We start from the raw sequence: 9,428 nt of genomic DNA, 5'->3' as shown, positions 1-9,428 counted from the left end.
AGCAGTAAGGAGCCTTTGAGGGCTTGAGGTGTTTAACTTACATTTCTAAAGGATATCTCCAGAGGCGCTGTGGAGAATGAATTAGTGGGGTCAAGAGTAGGAGTCGTCGTACCAATTAGGAGGCTACTGCCAGAACCTAGGTGAGTGACTGGCCGGCAGCCGTGAGAAGGAGAAATGGTTGGACCTGAGATAGGCGGCAGCATGGACAGGCCCTCCCGATGGCTTGGATACAGACGTGTGGGTAGGAAGGAATTAAGTATAACTCCTAGCAATCGGCACACATGACGCTGTCCTGACACGGAACCTAAGCAAGAGGGAGAATCGAGAGTTCTCTCTTGGAAATGTTCAACCTGAGATGCTTATCAGACATTCAAGTGAAGCCATTCCATAAGCAGTTCAATATGTAAGGCAGCAGCTCTGGGGAGAGGTCAAGATCAGTTCTGAATGCAGGGGTCACTGGTCTACAGATGGTACTAAAAGCTTGAAGTTGAATGGAACAGTCTAAGGAAGAGCATGTTGAGTGAGAAAACCCACATGGAAGTCCCGGGGGGTGGGGGCTTTAGAAGAGGAAAAGCCACAAGAGTAGAATGAGATGGAGTGGCCAGTGGGCAGGAGTGTCAGGTCAAAGAAGCCAGGAGTGGAAGAGGGAGGAGCCAAGTGTGTGAAATGATGCTCGGGACTAAGGAGGTCACTGGCAACCTCTAGAGCAGGAGAGCAGTTTCAGGGAGGGAAGTGGGGATGGAGAGGGTTAGGAAGACAATGGGAACAGTCACTGCAGACAATTCTCACCAGAGGTGTCTGCGTGAAGGGGAGCAAATGTATGCAGCAGTAGATAGGGAGGATATGGAACCGAGGTTTTGTTTTGCTTTAAAGAAAGAATAACAGGATGTTTCCATGCTGACGGGAAAGATCCACCGAAAGGGTCAGATCACAGAAGCCCCATCCTTGGTGGCAAGAGCCCTACACCTCACCTTCTGGTCTCTAGTCACACATTCCAGCTCCTCTGCTGGATCTAATCATGGCTAATGAGAAGCAAAACCAGTACACCAACCTGGATCACTCTGAGTCCGAGATCCATGCTTCCACTACATACAACGCTACTGCTCTCAGAGGAAGTTCCTATAGTTACTTTATTTTCAACACGAATCATAAAATCTTTAGTTAGTCTACAGCTATTGACATTTAAGTCAGCATGAGAAAGTATCACTTTACGATAATAAATATTAACATGAGAAAAAGTCTAGCAAAGTGGTTTATTTACAAGTTATTGCTGGAAAAAGTCCTTCGAACAAACCAGTGCAGTGAAAACACCTTAGAGCTAATATCAGTTTCTCAGACTCCTCATGGCAGCTTTATTAGTACATCTCATTTTTATGGTGTCTGTATGTTCAGCCTTTCAAAGAGCCGCTACTTCATGATGACAGTGACTCTTCGGTGTTTATTTTTATTTCCAAGGTGGTGATTTTTTAAGAGGCTACTTTCGGGCTGTGAATTGTTTCACTGTCTTTTCACTCTCTCTTTTTAGTTCTTCAATATGCGCATCCAGGCGCTCTAGAATGTGATGAGACCTCAGTTCCTCCTCTTCCAAAAATCTTGTGGCTATTGAACCAAGAGGAGACAGAGGCAAGGGGCGCTAGAAGAGAAACACATTTTGACATACATAAGTTGAATAGTATATTTCTAAGACACATTATTCATGATATTTTCTAACTAGCAATATTAAAAGGTGATGTTTTAAAAAATGCTTTCCTCTGAAAGCATTTGAATACCCTTCTACACCCCAGAAGAGAAATACTTAACGCCTATTATTTCAAACACACTTTTAAAATATGAATGTTACTTTTGTTTTAAAGCATAAAAAAGCTACCTATAATAAATTAGATATCAGTTAAAATCAATACTTTCCTTCTTCCAAATTTCGAGTCCACAGTGCTTTATCTGAAACCACTGGTTTCAGAATTTAGATTTTAGAAAGGTCACATGTACCAAGTTCAGTCAATCCTCATTTGCAGTAGTTATTTTCTAAGAAAGTCATCTCAAACACTGAATTAATGAATATTGAAACACTGCTCTTATGGGAAACACACACACACACACTTCACATAGACTATAATCCTAACTCCTAAAAACAACTCATCCAGTAGATTCTATTTTCTTTATTTTACAAAAGAGAAAATATGGTTGAGAGTGTTTAGTGACCTGCCCGAGGCCACCCCACTAAAGGGTGCCAGAGCTGGGGTTCAAAACCTGTTCAACGCCAGCATCCGAGCTTCTTGCGCTGCACTGTGCTGTCCCCCAGGGGCTCCATCCTCTGGGTACCTCAACTCAGCACAAGAGCTGAAACAAGAGGGCAAAGTGCCACCCTGACTGACCTCAGCTGGAAACATGCAAGTCCAGTGACTCAAATTTTGTGCACCTCTGCACACGTTCACGAATGACTGTGGAAGTGCTCATGAGTACTGCTCAGGGCTTACAGTTTAGTGAGTAGACGAATTCGCAAATACAGACTCATGAGGGGTCAGAGGTAACTCCCATAATCAAACACACTGATATTTCTGAAGTAAAATGCTAAGTGGGATCAATAAAGTCTACACATACTATCACATCAGTTCAGTTCAGGCCAGGTGAGGTTTCAGCGCCAAGTAAGTTTTGCTGACAAACTTAGGAAGAAAGTTACTTGTCAGGACTTCTTTGGATTTCAGAAATACATATATTACATTTTGACAACTAAAAGAAAACCTTCCCATGGACTTGTTGGCACATTAAAAAGTCAAAAATACTGAACCTTCTCAGGTATACGACCACGGGAGGTTGATGGGAATGAATGGCCAGAGGCGAGTGCTTCAGCACAGAAGGTAAAGAAAAGACGGTGGAGTGGAGTCCTCACAGCAGCTGCGAGAACAAGGGGCCAGTCCACGTGGAAAGGCAGCCTCTGACACCAGGGCCACCACTGTGTGGCACCCAGTCCATGTTCTAGACACGTCAGATGCGACTCCTTCCCCCGCCTCTACCCACCTCTTTCCCTTTCCGACCGTTCCTTTTCTCCTTCCCCACTGTCTATGCCCCAGGACTATCTTGGCAGGTAGAGATATTCCTTGAACCAATCATCCCAACACAAAATTGACCCTCTCTGAAAAAGGCAGGAATGGAATTTCCCATTCAGGCTAAAAAGAAATGAATACCTATAACTTATGTTATATTTCTTAAGATGCATTTTGAAAAGTAGTCGTGGACGACAGTGTCTTCACAAGCAAAACCTTAAGACAGAAATAATTGAGGATAACAAAGGCTGCTTAAGAGAGAGAACCAGTAAGGGGGGTGGGAGGGGGAATACTGCTCCACCTTAAAATAAAAAATAAAATCAAACTAAATAAACTTAATACACTAGTAAGCTCAGCAAGTCTCCATACCGAAAATATAAAGTCTTCTTGGTCGTTTATACTTTCAGAGACAGTGTCAGAAAAATTGGTTTCATTTGCATCTAGCACTGAAGGCAAAGAGTGAGTTTTGCACAGAAAGTTAGAAGGCAGAGACATGGTGGAGCAGCAAGGGCTGATCTGATGACTCGGGGGGCTGAGGCCCCAGGACACAGGCTCTACGCTATCCAACGCTTGTCCTTGCGTAGAATGAAGACCTGCTTTGTAGTGCTCAGCCTCCATCCCATCATGCTTGCGCTGGCCACTGGCTGGCCTGGATAGCAGATTAGAAAATCAAACAGATAAACATTGTAGCAACTTTCCTCTTTTAAAACATACTTGTTGTTGAAGTTCACTTAAACTCACAGGACCAGGCTAAGAAGGCTGTAATTTACCAAACGAGCAGCCAGCTCCCACCAGATGGTCCTTCCCTCACTCTGGCCCCAGTCCCCGATCCCCATCGCCAGGCCCCCGCCCCCACACACTTACAATACAGCAAGGAAGATAAGCAAGCTGCCAGGGTGACCCCGTGTGGTTGGTGCTTAGGATAGAGGGAAGCACTGTGCAGAGAGAAGGCCCTTATCTTCATCTGGGGAAGAGGTGGGAGTGGGGGTGAGGGTGTCAGCAAAGGCTGCCGGTAGGAAAACGTGTAAACCGTACCGTAGGAGCTGAAGCCAGGTGGTTTTTCACTGAATGCTGACTTCTTAGGTAACAGTCTATCATTAGTTGACCAAAAATACAAAAGAAGCTTTTTACAAAAAGCCAACTTCTACTTCTTATGGGGCAAGTGGGGCTGGAGAGGTAGGAGGCGGCATGAGGAGGCTCAGTGGAACAGGCTGCCATTTACACCTACGTCCAGAAGCCTCGATGAAAGTGCTCAGAACCCCTGCACCTCTTAACCTAACAGCTTTACTTGTGCACGGTGTACTTCAGGATTAAACAGAGTCCTTTGATGAAGGTTTAATTTCTGTAAATTGGAAATTATTCTCAAAGAAATGAGAATTATATTATAAAGATATATATTTTAAATAAGCTATGAAGAAATTTTACTTGAACTCCGTGTTCTTGAACTCAGGTACTCTGCTGTGTGTTGGTTTAAAGATCCTGTCCTGGTTTTTTTTGCAAATCTGAGTAGAAATCTCCAGCTGAGCTTTGGTATCCATCAAATCTTTCTGTAGTTGTTGATTTTCAGACACTAATTTATTTAATGCCTCAGTATAATTCTCCTGGAGGTCTGCTAGTGAAACCTCTTTTGCCTAATAAAAAAGAATACTAGAGTCACTTACTTTATACAAGAATAACTTGTAATCTGTGATACTGCTGTTGGAAAATTACTTTCAGCTGTGACTAGTTAATCTATGGCTTTACTCAGGAAAAAGTGAAGATTTGGTTTTGGTCCCCTAAAAGAGAAACAACGTTCTGTTTCTTACAGTAAATAGGGGCAGAAAACAAGGAGCACAGTGGGTTTCCCTGATGTGCCAAGGAATATCCAAGGAACTGGAGGAAAGCTGGAACTAGGATGGAAGAAAGCTACGGATGAGAATCAAAAACAGGGAAAAAGAAAGAAAATAGCAGCCATGGATTCTTCCTCAAGAAAGAGAACGTTGAGCTCAGTGAAATAAGTCAGAAAGAGAAATCCAGATACTGTATGTTATCACTTAGATGTGGAATCTAAAAAATAAAACCAACAAATGAATATTACAAAACAGAAACAGAACAAACTAGCGGTTTACCAATGGGGAGAGGGGAGGGGGAGGACCAGATAGGGGTAGGGGTTTAAGAGATACAAATGCATGTATATGTATAAATAAATAAGCCACAAGGATATATTGTACAGCACAGGGAATAAAGCCATTATTTTACAATAACTCTAAATGGGCTATAATCTATAAAAATACTGAATCATGTTGTATACTTTAATATAATATTGTAACTATACTATACAATTATACAACTATGCATTAACTTAAAAAAAAAGCTACTGATTAAAAAAAAAAAAAAAGGGAAGAGAAGGTTGAATAGCCCCAGAACACCTGTGGAAGAAAATCAAAAGACCTATTTCAAAGAAAGAAATTTGGACATAAGGCTCTGAAAAGGAATTCTGGCTGGCAGGGACAACTTTTAAATAAACAACTCTCTGGTCTTAAAGAGTTTTACATAATGTTGGCACCTATTCTGGTATGTGAAATAAATTTGGACGTGATAAGGCAGTATTCAAGGATAAGGTAGGTATGACTACTCTGATCTGGTCTGAATTCTGTGATTATTTATTGTTCTTCAATTCTAGGTGTTTCCTGGTAATACAGTACCTAAAAAAACATAGGTCTGGACCATTTTCTTCTAATGACAAAATATTTTCATTAGCATTCTGAAAAATTATGGTTATCTTCTTTGGAATTTAATTCAATGTTTAGCTTGGTCTTTTCTATAAAGAACTTTCCAAAAATAAGCTGGTAAACAGTGGTGTGACAAACAGAATTTACCTAACACAAAAATAAATCTTAAAATGAAACCATTTAACTATCTGTTCTAGCAGTGACAGTAAGTTACAAAATGCTAAAATCTCAAAAAAGAATTTGCAGGACATAGGAGCTAAACTATAAACTACTGTCAATTTTTTTTTTTACTGTGGTAAATACTTTATCAGAGCTATTGCTTTTACTATTAAGATAATTAGATACTTTTATTAAAACAGTTATTTAGCTAAAATATTCATTTGTAAAAGTAATATCACCTTCCTCCAAGGTAAAATGCAAAACGGCACTTTCTAATAATTGTTCTTAATCCATACACCATGTTTACACTGTGTGTAACTTCAAAACCAGAGGAAGTATAAACTGCTAACAGGATTCTCACCAGCCAGAGTTTGATGTCTGATGTCATTAAATATACTTTTTAAAAGAAGATAATGTTTGCTTTTGCCAGGCAGGCATCTTTTAAATTTTTCTCAGATTTATTATTTTATTATCAACAATTACAGATAAATGAATGTGGAAGGTAATATAAAAAGTGCATAGCAAGCACACACCTTGCTGTGTAAAGAAAGGACATTACCACCACTGTTAGATAGAGGTTTCAGGAGAAATTAAGCTGAACAGATTCTCTGGTCATAGTCTGGCTTACGCACCCCTGAGAGTTCCCAACTCTTAAATATGAATAGGTAATCTCTGCATAAGATAAGATTCTGTCAATCAGCTATTGCCAAATCCTGAGACTTCTGAAGATTCTGTGGTACAAATCAGATTGGTTCTAGGTTTTCTCCACCACCAGCTTAGTATTGGGTTAAATCAGGGCATATAAAGTCATTTTCCTCCCTCCTTCCCTCCCTCCCTCCCTCCCTCCCTCCCTCCCTCCCTTCCTTCCTCCCTTCCTTCTTCCCCCTTACAAAATGTTTAGCTGTTGTCTCCTCTCCCACTTTTTCCATCCTTGTAGGTTTGTGTTTAAAAAAAAAAAAAAAATCCTTTCATTATAGTTTTAGAGGGATTTGGGGAGGGAGCAAGATTAGATGTGCACACTCATCTGCCACCTTAAATGATGGCATATTTCCTAGTGTAGGAAGTCATGATTAACCATCCCTCTATAGATTAACATTGAGTTTTTTTCAAAATTTTGGATATTGCAAACAACACTGAAATGACCATTTTTATGCCTTTGCTCCTACAGGATGGGTTCTTTGGGAATGCAAACTGATATGACCTTTCTGGAAAACAATGATGATCAAAATCAGAAAAGCACATGACTCAGGACTTTATAGGCTACATGTATTTACATACAGTTAAATGGATATTGCTAAATTGCCCTCTAGAATAGTTATGTCAATTCACTTTCTCATTAACAGAGCACTGAAGAGCCTGTTCCTCTATATTTATTTATTTATTTCTTTTGTCTTGATTATTAGAGGGGTGTAACTGCTTTTCTTCATTACTGGATTTTTGCATTACTTCTATGAATTATCTATTTATGTCCTTTACCCATTTTTCTACTGGATTCCAATCTTTTTATTATCTTTACAGGAAATCCTTATATATTAATATTTTATATTAACCTTTTATCTGTTAATAGATTATTTTCCTCTAGTCTATTAGTCTTTTTTAATGGGGTCTTTTGTCATCCAGAAATTTTATATTTTTATGCTGTAAAATTCCTTATGTTGTAAAATTCTTTACGGTTTTGTGATGCTAAGAGAGTCTCACCCTCTCAAAATATTATAAAAATGGTCCCCCGTATTTTCTTTTAGCTGAAATAACGTATTCATGTAGTTTTTTGCATGTTCTGCCACCCCAGCCTCCATAATCCATGAGTGTGAAACTAAAACTACTTAGGAGCAAATAGGGGCATTGTGTGACCATGAATCTTTGGAGGCACACACTCTCTGGAAATACAGAAAAAAAGAATTTCTACAATCTCTGGGCATTTGATGTACATCAAGAAAAGATGGGTCAGAACAGATGGGTCATTTTGAAAATTATATAGATTTTATAACAAAATAGTTCAAAGAGCATCCATACAGTTTATAACTCACTGTTAGCTGATCATGTTCTCTGGTTTCACAGCAGTTTGTTTACATTTCTTATCCTCCCTACTAGATTACCCTCAATCTTGTAAAGGCAAGAATCTTATCTTAATTCATCTTTGTGTCCATTACACTGTCTACTAAAATACTCTGAACATAAAAGATTCTAGAATATTTGATGAAATGAACTATATCTTGTAGAAATATAACTAAAACCAAACTATTTAAAAGATCATATACTTTATAATGAAAAGATATTGTGAACACAATAATTTCAGTAATAATAATAACAGCATCAAACATTTATTGTGTATTTACTAAATGCCAGACACTATGCTAAGCCCTTTACATACATTCTCCCTATTAAGAACACATTATGTATTTTATCACATACATAATATTTTTTTAAATCTTCCAATTGCTGGAGTGGAGAGTCATATTTTGCTCACTCCCGTCACTGTCTTGACTTCTTTTCATTTGAGAAAGTTTTTGCAGAAGGATTGTTTCATAGTTTGATCTTAACTTTCTCTTTACAATATCAGTATTTACAAAGTGATTTCTTTAAAGGCTTGGATAGTAGAAAAACTTAAGTTTCTATTTATGTACCTCATGTAAACCCAATTCCAATTTCATCACCATTTCAGAAAGACGATGATTTTCTAACTTGAGTGACTCCAACTGAGCCAAAATCTCCTGAGAAGGGAAAAGCAAAAAACAAATAAATGTAACAAATAAATCAAACGCATCTTATAAAATTTTTCCACATGTAATTTTCATTAGGCGAGGTCACATTCTTCATTCATATATACAAATACTTTCTGAAAGGTTGTTGAAAAGGTGTTTCAACATGAATTCATATGCATGCAATTAGAATACTATTCTAAGAAGATGAATCAGGCACTGGTAACCCCCAGCACTCCTCTTACTGGCCTCCACCTCCAGCATCACGTGGACTGCACTCCTTTCACAAGGTAGTAAAACTTATTTTCAGTCCTCATTCTCCTTAGCTTTTCTGCTTAGCCATTCCTACTTGAAAAGATTCCTTCCTTCCCTGCCTTCCTACTTCCTTTGTGAAAACTACCTGATTTCCTTCCTTATTGCTACTTTTCTTTTTAGCTCCATTCCAACACCTTTTTACCCTAAATGAGTAGATTCCTAAGTTTGGTGCAAGTCTCTCCTCTTCATACTCTATGCCTTCTCGCTATAATATCAAAGTCTCTCAGGGTTTCAAATGCCAACTTCATGCAAAGATTTCCACAGCTAAATGTCTTACCTTGATTTTAATCTTGAACTCCAGGCCTTCTGTGGAATTGACTACTAGATATTTCCATATGGAAGTCCAGCCTTTATCTCAAACCAGTGTCCCAGCTTGCCTATTTTATGTACCCTTTATACAAACTCATTATCCTCCTCAAACCTGCTCCCTATCTTTTCTGTATTTCACTAAAGAGCATCACTTCCTTTTCAGTTGCCCAAGCCAGAATCCTGAGTGACATCTT

At 39.0% G+C, this 9,428-nt stretch overlaps 1 protein-coding gene across 5 annotated transcripts in view; it reads right to left on the bottom strand.

Annotated features, from left to right (window-relative positions):
• Nucleotides 1-1,129: 1,129 nt before the first annotated feature.
• Nucleotides 1,130-9,428, bottom strand: part of CEP63 (centrosomal protein 63) — a 75,656-nt gene continuing 67,357 nt past the window's right edge. For 2 of the 5 annotated variants that reach the window (XM_065876209.1, XM_065876208.1), the window contains 4 exons: nt 8,536-8,622; nt 4,467-4,672; nt 3,411-3,690; nt 1,475-1,633 (listed from right to left, as the gene is read on the bottom strand). In XM_065876209.1, coding sequence (XP_065732281.1) covers nt 1,475-1,633; nt 3,411-3,690; nt 4,467-4,672; nt 8,536-8,622 — 732 coding nt within the window. Of the gene's footprint in view, nt 1,634-3,410; nt 3,691-4,466; nt 4,673-8,535; nt 8,623-9,428 lie in introns of all 5 variants that reach the window. The other 3 variants (XM_065876213.1, XM_065876211.1, XM_065876212.1) reach the window with 2 other exon arrangements.

Source organism: Phocoena phocoena, chromosome 4, assembly GCF_963924675.1.
Source record: "Phocoena phocoena chromosome 4, mPhoPho1.1, whole genome shotgun sequence".
NCBI lineage: Eukaryota > Metazoa > Chordata > Mammalia > Artiodactyla > Phocoenidae > Phocoena > Phocoena phocoena.
The sequence above is the reverse complement of the archived record's forward strand: the minus strand, read 5'-3'. Positions and strand labels throughout refer to the sequence as shown.